The 15,771-nt window shown below is 38.2% G+C and overlaps 1 protein-coding gene across 3 annotated transcripts in view; it reads right to left on the bottom strand.

The window, feature by feature from the left end:
* The window catches only part of ADAMTS20 (ADAM metallopeptidase with thrombospondin type 1 motif 20), a 156,039-nt gene that overhangs the window by 94,956 nt on the left and 45,312 nt on the right, over positions 1 to 15,771 (bottom strand). For all 3 annotated transcript variants that reach the window (XM_067564179.1, XM_067564180.1, XM_067564181.1), the window contains exons 5-11: positions 13,063 to 13,146; positions 11,475 to 11,599; positions 8,889 to 8,929; positions 8,458 to 8,563; positions 7,009 to 7,155; positions 5,785 to 5,926; positions 3,500 to 3,604 (exon numbers count right to left, since the gene is read on the bottom strand). In XM_067564179.1, the coding sequence (XP_067420280.1) occupies positions 3,500 to 3,604; positions 5,785 to 5,926; positions 7,009 to 7,155; positions 8,458 to 8,563; positions 8,889 to 8,929; positions 11,475 to 11,599; positions 13,063 to 13,146 (750 nt within the window). The remainder of the gene's footprint in view (positions 1 to 3,499; positions 3,605 to 5,784; positions 5,927 to 7,008; positions 7,156 to 8,457; positions 8,564 to 8,888; positions 8,930 to 11,474; positions 11,600 to 13,062; positions 13,147 to 15,771) is intronic.

The raw sequence follows: 15,771 nt of genomic DNA, 5'->3' as shown, positions 1-15,771 counted from the left end.
TTTAGGGCTTGGTCCACACAAAAACTCACTCCAGGTTAAATAAAGGTGGAAGTTTAAACCAATACAATTTTGCATGTGAACACTCTTTGGACAGTATAATCTTGACTTATGTTGGGTTAGTTTGTGTCGGTGCAAGCTAAATTATTTATATCAGTTTAAACCTGATTTATGAGTGTTCACATCGGGTCTTTCACCAGTTTAACTAATTCAGTTTTAGATTTAAGCTAAACCAGTGCAACTTCGAAGGACTTGTCAATACACAGAAGAACTGCAGGATGGATCTTGAAACAGTTCCATTATGCCTATCCAGTTAAACACACTAAGGAATTATTTAAACAACATCTATATCCCTTGAAACATCCTCAGAGTAATATGGCAATTATAGTGAAATTACATTCACAGTGGCAACTCTCAGTCATTCATAATGACAATGAATAGTCAGTGGGACAGAGAAAAAGTAAATGACTAATGCCTGCTGGTGAGCGTATTCACCTAGGATGGGGAGACACAAGTTCAAGTGCCTGCTCTAATGACACAGCAAAACAGCTCCAACAGGAGACCTTGAGAAAAACCTGTCCCAGAACATTCCATAGCCCTTTGGCTAAGGCACTCTCCTGCAATGTGGGAGACCCAAGTTGAAATCCCCTTACCACATCATATAGAAGGGAGAACTGAACATGGGTCTCACATCCCATGGAGCTAAAAAGTTGTAAGGGAGACCACTGCCCACAAGAATCTGTTTCAGATCAATTTTTTCGTGTGTGCAATTTTTGGATTTGGTTCTGTCTGAAATGATTTTTCCCCAATTTTTTAAGAACTGCCAGTGATCCAAAAAAATCAGTTATTTGCTCAGCTTTACCAGTGAGCAAGCTACTTCAGAGTGAGCATGTGCCCTGGCTCTAAATTCACATAATGTTATCATGGTAACTTACTTTGATTACTGATGGAGGGGGGATGAAGCACCAGCCATATAATATTTTCCATTATTGTACTACATGATATTTTTTTCTCAGTAACTTATAAAAGCAATCCTGAGAAATGCATATGTTTGGATTTAACTATTTTTCTCAAACCAGCCGCTAGAAGTGTTTTCAAGTAATGCAATGTTTGTTCCTCTGAACTGTCAATTTCATATATTCACCATAGCAAACATTCCTGCAAACTAGCAAATATTCTCACTGGTAAGCCGTGTTTTATTTATTGTTTTTCTGTAGTAAGGTCTCTCCGGAGCATAAGCAGGCCAGCGATTCTAAAACATGTAACCTTCTCTGCTTCATTGTGGGCCTGTGTGCGGGCGGGATTAGAACTGGCAGAAGCCTCCTCCTCCCATTGATCTTTATGAAGCCCAGAAGGCAAACACAAAAACCACCTGGAAGGGATGGTACACAATGTGAATATCAATATACTGACAAGTGAGTCTCGGAGACAGTAGAGCTGCTACAACTGGGCCATTGCCAGACATGAGCATTCAGAATGTAGAAGGAGAAAGAGGTTGTGGGGGGAGAGATTTTCAGAGATTCTGGCAGAAAATCCAACAAATATATTTTGTTCCTGCTAAAATAATTCTTTTCTGTATATGCTTACAGCTGTTGGGTGAAGAAAGTGCACTGATGAACTAGAGGGAATTGTGGACTATGCAGGAAGTTTAGAGTGAATGTGAACCAGTGTTTAGATTTTATGAAGTGATTAAAGACAAGGAGAAGTTCAAAGCCTGAGATAAAGGTTTTCTTTATTCTCTGTTGAGATGTTGAATCAAACCATGATGCATTTCACCTACTACTATTATAGGAAATGCCTCCAGTAACGACTGAATTTACTTATTAATATTATTATTTGAGCAACATTAATGTCCTCAGCTCTGTAAATAGCAAACATAAAAATGAAAAAAGCTTCTGCTTCAAAGACCTTGCAATCTAAATGATTGACATGGAGAGAAAAGGTTGCTTTCAGCAATTCAGGACTTCAGTAAAAGCAGATTATACACTCACTTTAGTATCTTTTGTATTATTAGCTTTAAACCTTGTTGGAATTTTCAGGAAACCAAAACAGGATGATTGCAACAACCAGTTATGACACTTATATTTTTATCTACAGAGGCAGAAACGTTACAACATAACTCATATCAGAAAAAACAAAATACAGATTTATCCAATGTTATGGCTCAGATACAATGGCATCTCAATTACTCTAAGCATGTCTTACTGTTTAGGGCTAATAACTAGTGGCCATCTTCTATCCCCATTGAAGTCCACAGAAAATTTCTCACTAGCTTGGTGGGCACAGAAGCAGGCCTTTAAATAGCGACATATGACATTTTATCAGATTAATCATTGTACATGTTTTTGCTTTTTTCAGAGGTAATGCTCTAAATACTGTGATTATCTTCTCAATTACTAGAGAAAATTGTTTAGTTTCACTACAGTAATAACAAAGGGGTTTTGTAAAGTTACATAGCAAAAGTGCTCTGATGTCAGTACATATTCACTGGAGTAACTTAAAAATAATGATTACACATGAGCTTTAATATAAATGTGATGAACTCTCCTAATGTTTAATGACTAATTCAGAAAGATAGGTTAAATACTGAATACATGAATAAGGCTCAATCAGACCTTAGTCCCACTGGCAGTAACTTCTTTTCTAATTTTGCAAGATAAAAGAAAATCTTGATTTTTTGGAGATGCAGCCTTCCTTACTAATTGGTTATCCAACAAAAATTAGATTATCAAATTCACTATTAGGTATGTAGTATCAAAAACACAACAAAGAACAGAGAAAATCTGTAAAGATACAAAGTTATTGAACTCTAGGTGAACAAATGAAATGTAATGGCTTGTGATATACAGACTAGATGATCTGATGGTCCCGTCTGGCCTTAAACTCTATGAATCTATGAAAGCACATCAAAGATAAAAAACTAGGGCCCCACTAGGAACTGCTAGCACATATTAATATCAAGCAGATTGCTATGAATGAGACTGCACAGATACATAGGTCAACACTCAGCAGTTCCTGATGCAGGACCAGGAATTAGTTTGGCAGAACACTTCACATCAGGGTCACAACACCACCACATCAGCCTAGAGGAGCCTATACATTAGGAAATTCATCTTTGGAGCAGTAGAGAGCTAATGGCCTAGGAAATAACTGGTCACGAAGGTCCCTAAATTTTGGGACCCCAGTAGTGAATAGAGAGATGGCAGCTTCCCCATAAGGCCAACACTCTATTGTTACCAATGTGCTAGCCCTAAACCTTGGGATGTACAGGCCTGTTATTGCAATCTGATAAAATTTATGTTACAACATTACATGGGTTGCCAAATTTATGTTACAACATTATATGGGTTAACTTTGCAGTAAGATCAAGTGGGTGCAGCCCATACAATCAGGTTCCAAAAGTTGCAGGACAAAGTCACAGTGGACATTAGTCTTTTTTGTCAACTACTTCCATGATTTTACTATGCGTAAGTATTGAGAAATAGGAAAGGTTAAATCTTACCATTCCAAGACCACATTCCGTCCCATCAGCCAATGGCATATGCTGAGTACGACAGCCCTTGTGAACTCCTTCAGCACTCGTGCACCATAAGCGTTTGCATTGTTTCTGAAAAGAAAACAAAATTTCCTTTCCTTTGCTATACCTGTAAACATTTTGTTGATCAGTGGCCTACATATTTATTACATTTCTTTTACCACGTGCATCTGGTAATATTAGCAAGGAGAATTCTAAAAGCAATCATTAAAAATATTTGTCACCAATGATACTCCTTATAAAACAAGAGAAGAGATTCTGCATAAGGAAAGACAAAGTAATATGGAATATTTTGCTTGAATTGACTGGATTAGCAAAAAAACACATTAACTTCACATTATAACTTGGTAGTGTATACAAAATTAGAGGTTCTGGTTATTTACTACATATCATAAGGTCTGAATATAATCACCAAGTAAAGCCATTAACTATTATTTCCACAAAATGGTACCAATTTATTGACAATGGGACAAATTTGAAAAGTGCCTTAATGAGCCTAAGTCCTAGTGAAAACCACATAGGCCCTTTTGAAAACTTTTCCCAGTATGATTTCACAGATGCAATATACAGTACTGTAGCAGTTCTGTCAAAATTGCAGGCTCAATCCTTAGTTGTCAACAAACTAGATTTAGTTGTCCCCAAGGGAATGAACAGGCAAAGATGGTTTTAAACCACATTTGTTGCTCCTCAATTTAATTCAACATCTGGTGCAAATCATCATTGATTTTAATGGAGTTATTGCATATTTGGCATTTAGTGTTAAAGAAATATTGAATGGTTTTCACCAAATTATTGACACTACACATTTGTGAATGAGAAAGCCTAAAACATTGGTTATAAGGTATTTAATTTTATAGATTAGAGTTAAATAAATGTTATAGCATTTTTTTAAATTAGTATCTTATACAATACTATGCTGGAAAAGAGAGTTTCAAAGTTCCTATATTTTCCACCTCACAGTTCTGTTTTGGTATGTGGAACATAGAACCTGATCCAAAGCCCAATGCTGTCCACGGAAAGACTTCCATTGATTTCAGTAGGATTTGGGGTAGGGCAATAGAAAGCAAACCGAATACCCTAATTCTGCCAGTAAAACTGACAATTCAAATACAAACCAATCGCTCATCTAAAGATATGTAATAATAGAAAGTCTGCCTTCCTAATTATTACTGCATAGTATAAAAGTTAAATTCTCCAACTGGATTCAGCAACCTAAAAGAATGTATCAAAATCATGGGACAATCGGTGTTGGACATTACTACCTTTAGGTACACAAATCTTGACATATTAAATTATTCCACACTCACTATGGGCCAGATTCTGATTCCCTGCCTCACACTTAATAGCAACTTACTCCAATAACAATTCTACTGAAGTCTGCCCAAATCTGGTCCTGTGTTAATTACCATATCTAATCAGTGTCAATGCTAATGAAGTCTTCTTCTGCAGGGGGAACTCAAAAGCAGAGCCTTTCTGACAGAGTTCGCTCTTTAATTATTAGCACTGAATGAAGCCATAATGACATTTTAAAGTTTGCACAGACATCCAACAACCAAAATTCCATTTTTTATTGTATCAAGCTGCATATAGTTTTGTTTCCAGTTCATTGTTCCGCTATTAAGAAACTGCTGACCTCTACGTTATGCTTATCGTGGAAGCTATTCTAAGCACCGAAACTCTACCAAGCATGAGAAATACATCCCAAAAACTTTATAAAATAAAGCATAGGATCCCCTTCTCATTCATTTCAGCATATATATGAATTATTTATTTAATTAAAAAATTATGCCTACTTTTTTAAACCAAACTCACAATTAAGAACACTTTTAAAATTAAATTAAGAATTGTCTAGAGGCTAGATTATTTTATGGATCAAATGTAAAAATGAATAATTATTGAATACATTTGTAAGACAGTAAGAGAAAAATGCTGAAGTTAGAATTCATCTGTATAAATTCAGGTTTCCTGCAACAACCACTGCATGCACAAATGCGCATATCCAAACCACCTTATTCCACTTATACTGCCACATAAAAATCTCCTAGCACTTTGAACTGTCAAGCTTTCCACTGCTGTTTCTTGTCCTCTACATTATTGATTTTTTAAGTCTTCCACATGCTCAAGGAAAAAACACGTGTCCAAAGATAAAGGATCTGTGGGATTTCATTTCAATTTTGAAGAGATTATAAACAATATTTTTCAAAAATTGTTAAATAAATGTTAAAGATGGGTTTCTGTGTTGTGTGGCTTACCAGATAGGGGCATACTTGTGACCCAGGACCAAACATAAGTTCACACTGTTTGTTGACATCATATATTGATCCAGGCAGCTGTGATGAAAGATCATATATCCTTCCATTTGGTTTGTCAAGAAGGCATTCCCCATAACCAGTACTGTTATAAAATTCACAACAAAATGTAAATAAACTGTTTGGTTTTTTTAAAAATTTTTACAACATATACAATTTGGAGATAAGCTCACTTTGTGATTACATTACAAAATGTAAAACACTAATTAATTGATTTTGGGATCAGATCTTATAGTATTTACATATGCATAACTCCCAACGAAGTCAGCTGTGGGTTTGCACATATACTTAGCTTCAGAACTGACCCTCTACAACACCATATCAGTGCAACAACAAACATAAAACTTCCAAACTAAACCATAAGAGATAGACAGCTGTTAAGATTTTAGGACAATCACCATTATAATTATGCAGCACAACAGTATGCAGTTTTTATCTTATAAAATAAAATTATAGAGGTTTCTATTTATTTTCAACTGTTTCATGCAACTATTTGCATGTAAACTATTTGTTTACAATAACTGATATGTTAGATGCTGATGTACAAGTCTGCATATTAAAATGAAAATTACAGACATGGATGAAAAATGCCCCTATTTGATTCTGCATAAGATTATCTTACAATTAATTCATCAACAACACTCTCTTTTGTGCATTTTTGAGAAAATGAGAAATGAAAAAATTGTTATAGCAAAGGAAAAGATCAAAGGGTCATGATTTAGGAAAAATCTAATTATAACCAGCATTTCTCATTTTGAAAAGAAGCTTTTCATAAAAAGAGGAGGGTGTCCATTGTGAGCCAGATACACCATGTTAAATATATTGATGTGCTTGATGGTGTCGCCAGATCTCTGATCCTGAAAAGACTGAAGCATGTCTATAACTTAACACACTGTGAGTAGTTCAATTGAAGTCATGGCACTACTCACAGGAAGTAAAGTTAAGCGCCTGCATCAGATGGATTGAGGACTACCTTTCTAAGAATTAATATTAAAATATTAAACTGTTCAGAAATTGAAAGGCAACTCCATAGCAATACAGCACATGACAAATAAAAATGAACAGAATACTTTTAAAATAGCATACAAGTTATATTTAAGTAACGCTTTTTAAATAGTTTCAAGAGACTAAACTGAAAACGCCACACTATATTATATTGATACTTACTCAAGAAACTCAGTGATATATTTTTGACTGCATTTTGACCAGGTCCATGGACTTGTGTGGTAATTTAAAGTTGGGGCCATTACATGATACTGATGTTTTATTCCAGCTTCTTTACACTTAAAACTATCATCATGGGGTACATTAAATCTAAAAGACAAACACCAAAACAAATTCAGCAAAAATTTAAGTTTACTTTATTATATCAGTCAATGTTCAAGTCCTAAATTTTAAAATGCCTTTCGTGTATAATGGGATTTATTTCTAATTGTGGCTGTCTGCTAACATGGTGGTAGATGCCCTAGAAATGCCTTAGATTCTGTAACATCTTTCATCCAAAATGATCCTAAAATATATTACAGACCATGGAATTAATTCTTCCAATTGTTAGGGAAAATGAATATCTATAAAAAAGGTGTATATTTTCATATTATGATCAAATTCTACCTTTGAATACTCAAATAAGGCTCCAATTGTATTTATAGTAAAACCCAGTCTTATTAAAGACACAGCAAAACTTACACCTTGTATTGCTCTATTTGTTTTAACATAAAAGTGTGTGCAAATCTGTTGATGGGTGGGATTCCACTACGCATTCTTTTTCCATAATTCATTTTTATCTGCAATGAGAGTTATTCTGATTGTTCAATCCAATTTCAGCTTCTAAGCTTTTTCTTTACTAGTTATAATATATACGATCACCTAATTTGTGGCATGACTCTCAGACCCAGAGCATGACATGCTATTTACTTCAATGATAGGCGTACCACTTACCATGTGTTGTTCTTTCCTTTCATATTTTGAATAAGGTATTTCTATTTGGCTGTGTTTTCCTATGGTGTTCTAAAATGGTGAACACACTTAAGAATATTTCCAAGTTATTAATAACCTGTATTTACGTAAACTGGGGTATTTATTAAGGGCTAGATTGTGGATAGTGTAATAAGGCTACCCTGGGAGGTGGGTGGTTGGGTGCAGGAGGTACCCTCCCCAAGCTCCCTGAAGGGCAGCATTAGACCTATTCCGATCATAGCTGTGGGCAGAAGGGAAGAACATGGGCTTTTGCAGCCTATACTCCCCATACCCACTGTGAACAAGTGGAAGGAGAGTGACAGAGTCACAGTTTTATTCTGGAAGACATTCTTCAGTCAAACACAAACTTACTGAGCTCAGTACAGGGGTAACTGGGTGAAATTTAGTGGCTGGTAATATAAAGGAGGTCAGATTAGATGATCTAATGGTCCCTTCTACCTTAAATTCTGAATCTATTATCCATAACTGTTGGCCAGCAGAGCCAACTGGGAGATGCGAGGGGGCAGAGAGAACACTGTGTCTTGTAAAGGGCTGTAGCAGATTACTTCCTCTCAGACCAAGAGGGAACACCCTGGGGAAATGGGACATATATAAAGAAAAAAATCAAAACATTTATTCCATTGGAAAACATATACTTACACATGCCCAAGTTCATGTGCTATAGTAAATGCAGCACTTAATCCATTTTCTTCACTTATAGAACAACTGCGCAATGGGTCGCACATTGTACCTAGTTCCGCTAAACCTAGAAAAATAAATTTTTATATAAAAGCCTAACAGTAAAATATTCATATAGACATACTGACTCTATAAAAGGATATTAAGGAGTACATGTTCAAAGTGGTGCCCAAGGAATATAGCCAGAGGCATACAAATTAAGCACTTACCTTGATCCAGAAAATCATTCCCAGAAAATATACCATGGCAAGGTTACACTACCAAGGATGCAATACCATAAAAGTTGACTTTCTAAGATGCCCATTGTAAATTTTACATTTACAATATAATTTCCTCATATCTGTAATGCAATTCTCTTAAAAATATTATACTGATTTAACAAAATAGCTTACCTAGAGTATCACACTTCTCTCTAGCTCTGCAGATATCTTCCCTTGAAGAAAAAGATTTTATTTGAAAATATTGTAATATCCAAAAGAGAATCCAAAATTTTATTCCAAACCACAAAAAACACATAGGCCCAGATCCTCAGCTGGCATAAACTAAAGGAGCTGTATGGACTTCAATGGAGCTGCACTGATTTAAACCAGATGTGGATTTGATGCATAATTTTTAATATTTAAATGTATACAACAGTTTTATATTCTGAACAAGCTAATTTAAACTCAACACGCTTAACCCACACTCTCACCATCTCTCAAACTTGCACTGAACAAGAAGCCCAACCACTATGTCCCAGATTTACAAAGGTTCTGTTTTTAGGTGTCGCTGCAATCCACGAAACTCCTGCCACTTGGCTGCTGCCTAGCCCCGTAGGCGTCTAAACTTGCTCAGTGCTTAAGTTGTGTAGTAAAAGTTCCCTAGGTGCCTACATTCCTGCCTCTGAGCTTGCGCACTGCAGTCTCACTCTAGGTCTCTGGGCACCTACCTCCTGCCTAAGTGCCAGAGCGATCCATGACCTGGGGAAAGATAGGTGGTCCCTTGCCTAAATCTGCATGTGGGGCCCAATCCAGCAGACATGCTCAAAGGCCACCTAACTGCACAGAAAACAACTGGGGTAGAGGGGAGGACAGAATGAGGACCTGCCTTTAACCCAGTGGTTAATGAACTCATCTAAGATGTGGGAGACCACCAGTTCAAGTCCTCCCTTCCACCCAGCCTGATGGGAAGGGATTTGAATACCGTTTTCTACATCTCCGGTGAGTGCCCTAACCAATGGGCTAGAAAGTCATTCTCACTCTGTCTTTGCCCCAAATAACATTTAATGATTCAGTTATTTAATTCAAGTGGAACAACTTCAATAGGACAGATTGAGGGAAATCCACATCAGAATATTCTATGGCCTAATGATTAGGCCACTCCCCTGAGAAGTAAGAGACTCCTGTTCAAATCTCTTCTCCTCAACAGGCAGAGGGGGGAAATGTACTGCTGGTCTCCCACATTCTGGGTGAATGCTCTATCCAATGGGCTAGAAGTTCTGAGAGGTCACCCACATTTCCTCCCAGATGTTTTGTGTGGAGTTAGGGAGCCTCTGAGTATACCTACTAGACTCAGCCTCATAGGCAATTTAGGCAGAGGAGCACCTATCATTCCCCGTTTTGAGGATTATGGATAGGCACCTTCCTGCAGCCCTGACTTAGACACTGAATGCTCTAAGAAGGACAGGGTGGGGCTTAACACACATCCCTCTTGTTGGCATCTCCCACTGGCTGGCTTAGGTTGTTCGCCACTTAACATGCTGGCTTTGTGGATCACATTCTAAGGTGCCTATCTGTCCCCATTTGTTTTACAGGAGTCTAGGGGCTAACTCCAGTTCTATGAATCACAGCATTGTTCCTTTAGTTTTTTAAGGCCTAGAAGTTAGGTGTCATGACACTCAGTGTCACAATGCCTAAATTCCTTCTGTGGATCTCAAATTATGCTATTTCCCAGTAGGGTTCACAATGCAGAGCAAGCATAGATATTCTGCTGAAAATTGTGCAGCACTGTCTTGGAAATTTGAAACTGCCCTAAGCAGAGGAACCAACAACACTGCAGAAATAAGAAAATAAAATTGAAAACAAGATCTAAATGCAGTTTTTTAGTATTTTTTTTCCAGTGGATATAAAACAAGGTTTAAACATCAGAACAACTGAAAGAGAAAGAACAATTAGGGAGCATATATCTTTTACGCTTGAGCATTAGAAAGACCAAGAGAAGTGGAGACAGGGAATATATAATTAAATCTAATGCTTCCCCCTAAACAGTATTTATTAATTTTGTACACTACTGTTCAAAAGTAAACCATCATTAAGTCAGTGCAATGGATTCCATTAATGTTATTGCTTTAGTACAGCACCCTAGCACTGACTGAACTGCATTGGTTTAATGGGTAGAACTGTCATTTCACCACATCACAATTTCAAAGGTGATCCTGCTCCTGCTGACTTTAATGGGAACTGGATCAGCTGGCCAGCTACCAACACAACACTGTCACTGTCATTTTTCATGCATTGTTTCTCTGTGGTCCCAGGACACACCTACACTTGGGTTGAAGATGTAGTTTCCAGCTCAGATAGATGTATGCACACTAGCTTTGATTGAGCAGGTACACTAAAAACAGAAGCATAGACGCAGAGATGCAGGCAGCAGGATGGGCTACCCATCCACATAAGCACCGAGGGTCCCTGGCAAGACCGTACTCAAGCAACTAGACAACCCTACCGCCTGCACCTCCACACATACACTTTTATTTTTAGCATGCTAGCTCAGTCAAAGTTAGCATGAACACATCTACCTGAGCTGGAAACTACACCTTCAGCTCAAATGTAGATGCAGCCTCGAAGTACAAAACGTTTAATTTTATTTCACTCTTGATTTCTTCATTTACTTTAATTAACTTTGAAATATTTCAGTGCAAGTTAAAAATAATATCAGAAACAAGAAACTGTTACTCATCTGACCTAGTTCAATAAATGTGACTATTTCAGAGGTGGTACCTCGTGATAAGAACAGCAGTGTCATGATGAGAAGGGTGAGCATCATCCAGAACGTTCTGTGTTTGTTGCCATAAACAAAAATTACGAAGAGTGGTAGCTGCATTAAAACTGATGGCTGGTCCTTCCTGTACAGGAAATTGTCAAGACACAACAAAGACTGTAATATTCATTCACTTGCAATAATTCAGTCATGTGGGATCCAATTCTGCAAGCTGATCTGTGTGGCTGAACAGCAGGTGGGGAGTCAATGGGGCTCTATGCAGGAGTCCACCCATACAGATCAACTTCCAAGATCAGAGCCATAATTTGACCAGTAATAACACAGACAGTAACGTAACCAGTCTTTTAAACCAATATGTGTAACCATGTGTCTTATACTGAATATTACAAAGACTGTTAGAAAAACACTTGACAAAATAAATCAAAATAAAAAGCATATATTTTTAAAAATTCAGTTCTGCGTTATGTACACTATCTTGGACTGATACAATTTATAACATCTAATTTGTGATGTTTATTCTTTGCATTTCACTTTGGACAATGAACCTAGATAGGTCTTATGGTAAATATCATTTGTTGCTTCTCATAAACTGCCGCAATGCTGCTGTAATTGAGGCCAGATTACCCTGTCCTACTGACAGACCACAGAAGACAATTAAGGGAGGAAGAACAGTCCATAAGATTCATTTGGGGGCATTTTCAGCAGATTGTATGAGGGAAGGGGATACTATCTCCCGTGCACACCGCAAAACCAAAAGATGTCAGCAGCTAAGGCTGCCATACTGCTACCTGTCACAACCCCTTATTGAACTCCCTCATTCCATCTACATGGTATTAATGAAGCCGTGGTCAGTAGACTTATCCTGAGGTAGCTGCCCTATAAGCCGGTATGAGTGTCTGACTTAAAGCCCATTTAAATCAATGGGAATACCTAAAAGAAAGGATGGGAGGCATTCCACAGTTTAAAAAAAAACAACTAAATGTGCTGCAGTAAACCTTTCTGTGGCTATGTCTTCACTGACGGCGGCAAATTCGCCACCATCAGATCAATTTCTCTGGATCAACTGAGCGGTCAAGTGAAGACCCGCTCAGTCGATCCAGAAATCAACGTATTAAGACCACCTTCACAAGTGGTGTAGTGCTGCGTCAACGGGAAAGCAGTTCCTGTCAGCACAGTGCATTGAAGACAGCGCGCAGAAGAGAAGCAGAGAAGTCAACAGGAGTTTTACGCAAGTTTTTTGCGTAGCTTGCGTAACTCCGGTCGACTGCCACCAAATCTCGGAGGTAAGTGTAGACAAGCCCGGTGAGTGTGAAACTAAACCCACTTGGGGCTATAATTAAACCTGACACCTACATTCTTTCTCTGGTTTGTTTGATTTTTTGGGTTTTGTTTGTTCGTTCATTTATGGAGGTTTGTTTTTTTATTTATATCAACAAAGTGATGGTCACAGTAACTGACCTTAACATTTAAAAAACATCAACCTGTTTTTGTTGAAACTACTGTATTTTAAAAAATTAGTCTGCAAACTTAACTATTTTGTACCTAATCTAATGGAAAGTGTCCTATTAATAATTATATGTTTCTTACCTGTTCATTGTGAATTACAATTAGTTTTACAATCATTATATTTATGAGATTTCCAATACTTGAGTCTTTGTAGATTGCTGCAACCTAGAGAGAAAAAGATCATAGGATTAGACTGCTAAAACCATATGGCAAATTTGAGATCTCTTAGTACTTTCATACTCAATTATTTAGTTAAAATTTTATATTCTGTTATAAGCACTCAAATACCATGTTACTAACCAAAAGATGGACAGATTATACTCCTTTACAACTGTTACAATCTGTAGTTTGTTTACTATAACTGAATATACTTATTTACTATAACTCAATAATTAACACTGAATAAGACTAAGGTCAAAGGAAATCACAGATATGACAGAGACCAGGTAGGTACTGGACCAACTTCTGTTGGTGGAAGGTACAAGCTTTCAAGATACACAGAGCTCTTCTTCAGGTCTGGGGAAGGAAGAAGAGTGTCTGAGCTAAATATAAATAGGAACAGATTGTTAAGCAGAAGGGGTAACATGTTGGAAGCGGTCACTTGAAATGAAATGGAAAATTGGGCATTAGATTATTATACATAGAGAGTCTGAAGTGGGCAATTCAGGGCAGCAGGCAATGTGGTGTGTTACAAATTGTTGTAATGAACCAGAAAACCAGTGTCTCTGTTAAGTTCATAGCTTTTGGTGCCTTGCAGAGTTATGAATCTAAATTCCCAGGTTTGCCTTTTAAAGGAGTTGTGCAGGTTTCCCTTGAGGACAAGTATTGCAAGATCAGATATGGAGAGATGGCTTTGTGAAAAGTGTTCGCTCACAGGTGATAGGGTGTTTTTGTCTTCTATCATTTTTCTGTGAGAGTTCATTCAAGAGCGTAGTGATTGTCTCATTTCACCCACATAGTTGTTGTTGGGGCATTTGATGCACTGAATGAGGTTCACCACATTTTGTGACAAGCATGTGAAAGACCCATCAATCTTGAAAGGTTTGTTGTGGGAGTACTGAACAGAGCACTGGAGATACGTCCGCAAGTTTTGCATCTGCATTCTGGCAGTATCTGCAGCTTTGAGTTGGTCTGTGGGGAGCTTGCTTCTGATGATGAGTTTGGGAGTTGTTTGAAGGCCAGAGGAAGGAGTTTGGGAAAAATTTGGGGAAATCTTTCCCAAACCCCAAAATAAAAGTCCACCTCTATGGATCCCTTTTGTAAGACCAGGGCATAGCATACTATGGCCTGAGAGACACCACTGAAGTTAATGGAGGCTTTGCCATTGACTTTACTGGGAGCAGAATCAAACTCTAGGAGACTAATTTCAACCTGTCTCAAAAATGCATCAAATATTTTGCAGAAGGTATTTTTTACACATGCAAAAGCTACATTTGAATAAGCAAACAGATATTTTTGCACATAAATTTGGTAGCTAGACCGTAGCACTCACGGTCTAAACCCATGGGCCAAGGTGAAGCCACAACGAAAGCTTCTTACACTTCATGTTGAAAAGTAGCCGTGTTTGAGGGATTGCAGGCCTCAAATGCAGCCCTATGGGTCTCCAAGCGGTGCCCAGACCACAACTACCACTATACAGCTCTACAGAACCATCAGGGACAGGGGCTAGCCAAACTCTGGCCCACCAGAGGCTCCACCCATGAAGCTCCTGATTGGAACAGATGTCCAGCTCCACCAATTGGCCTGGACACATTACTTTAGCCAGAAGGAGGCACAGGAAGTTGTCTGAGCAACTGAATGAACTCCTGATTGGCTGGTGTACAGAACCTAATGCCCTGACTCTGGTTTGACCCTGTCATTGTCCCCCGATTCCAATTTGATCCTTGAAATTGTCACCTGATTCTGACTTCAGCTTCTCTCCTGGCACTGTTTCCTGGTTCCTGACTGACTTGACACTGGGCATGGCTATCTGTCTCCAGACCTGACCCTTGGCATGATCCTGACCTTGTCTCCAGCTCTGACTCCAGTTTTGTTTGCTGGCTTCTGACCCTGACTCTGACCACTAGGCATGACTGTCGACACTCCTGTCCCTACACCATGCTTCTTCAAGAGGTGTTGTCTACATGGATGCTACTCTTGGTGTGTGTACATCCCATGGGGATTATATTGCATTCTTTTGGCCAGAAGTGTCCATCAGAGCTGCATCTATGCCCTAGATATCCTCACATCCTCCCCAGTATAAAGGGGACAGCAGGCCCAACATTTCTCAGTTCCTTCACCAATACCCAACCCCAGAAGTGGGAAAGACTATATATTAGTAGGAAAGGAGGGTGGGTTGTGACATCCATGTGGCCAACACATCTTAAAGAATAACATGTATTCTAAGGTACTTAAGTAACCATTCTTTTCTAAAGTGATTGTCCACTCTTGGTGACTAACAAGCAGTTATCTGATTGTTTGGAGATGGGTATTAAGAGTCCTACTTAAATAATGATTACAGGACAGCCCTACCAAAATGGGCATCCTATTTAAAAGCTTTGACCAAAAGATTAGAGTCTCGCAAATGTGTGGACCAAGCTTCATGTAGCTGCCTTACAAATCTCGGAAACAGAAGAATTCTTCAAATACAGAGAGGTTCCCTGACCTCTAGTGGAATGAGATCTAATGTGTCCAAGTGGATCTAACGTGGGCAGCTTGAAACATAGTCTTATATAGTTGGGCACCCATTTTGATAGATTTCTGTGAGGCTACTGTCTGATCCTTAGCCCTATCAGCAAAGGCCACAAAGAC

The sequence above is a fragment of the Emydura macquarii genome, unplaced genomic scaffold (assembly GCF_026122565.2).
Source record: "Emydura macquarii macquarii isolate MOO-44397 ecotype Brisbane River unplaced genomic scaffold, CSIRO-AGI_Emac_v2 contig_2636, whole genome shotgun sequence".
Lineage (NCBI taxonomy): Eukaryota > Metazoa > Chordata > Testudines > Chelidae > Emydura > Emydura macquarii.
This window is presented reverse-complemented; position numbering and strand designations above follow the sequence as displayed.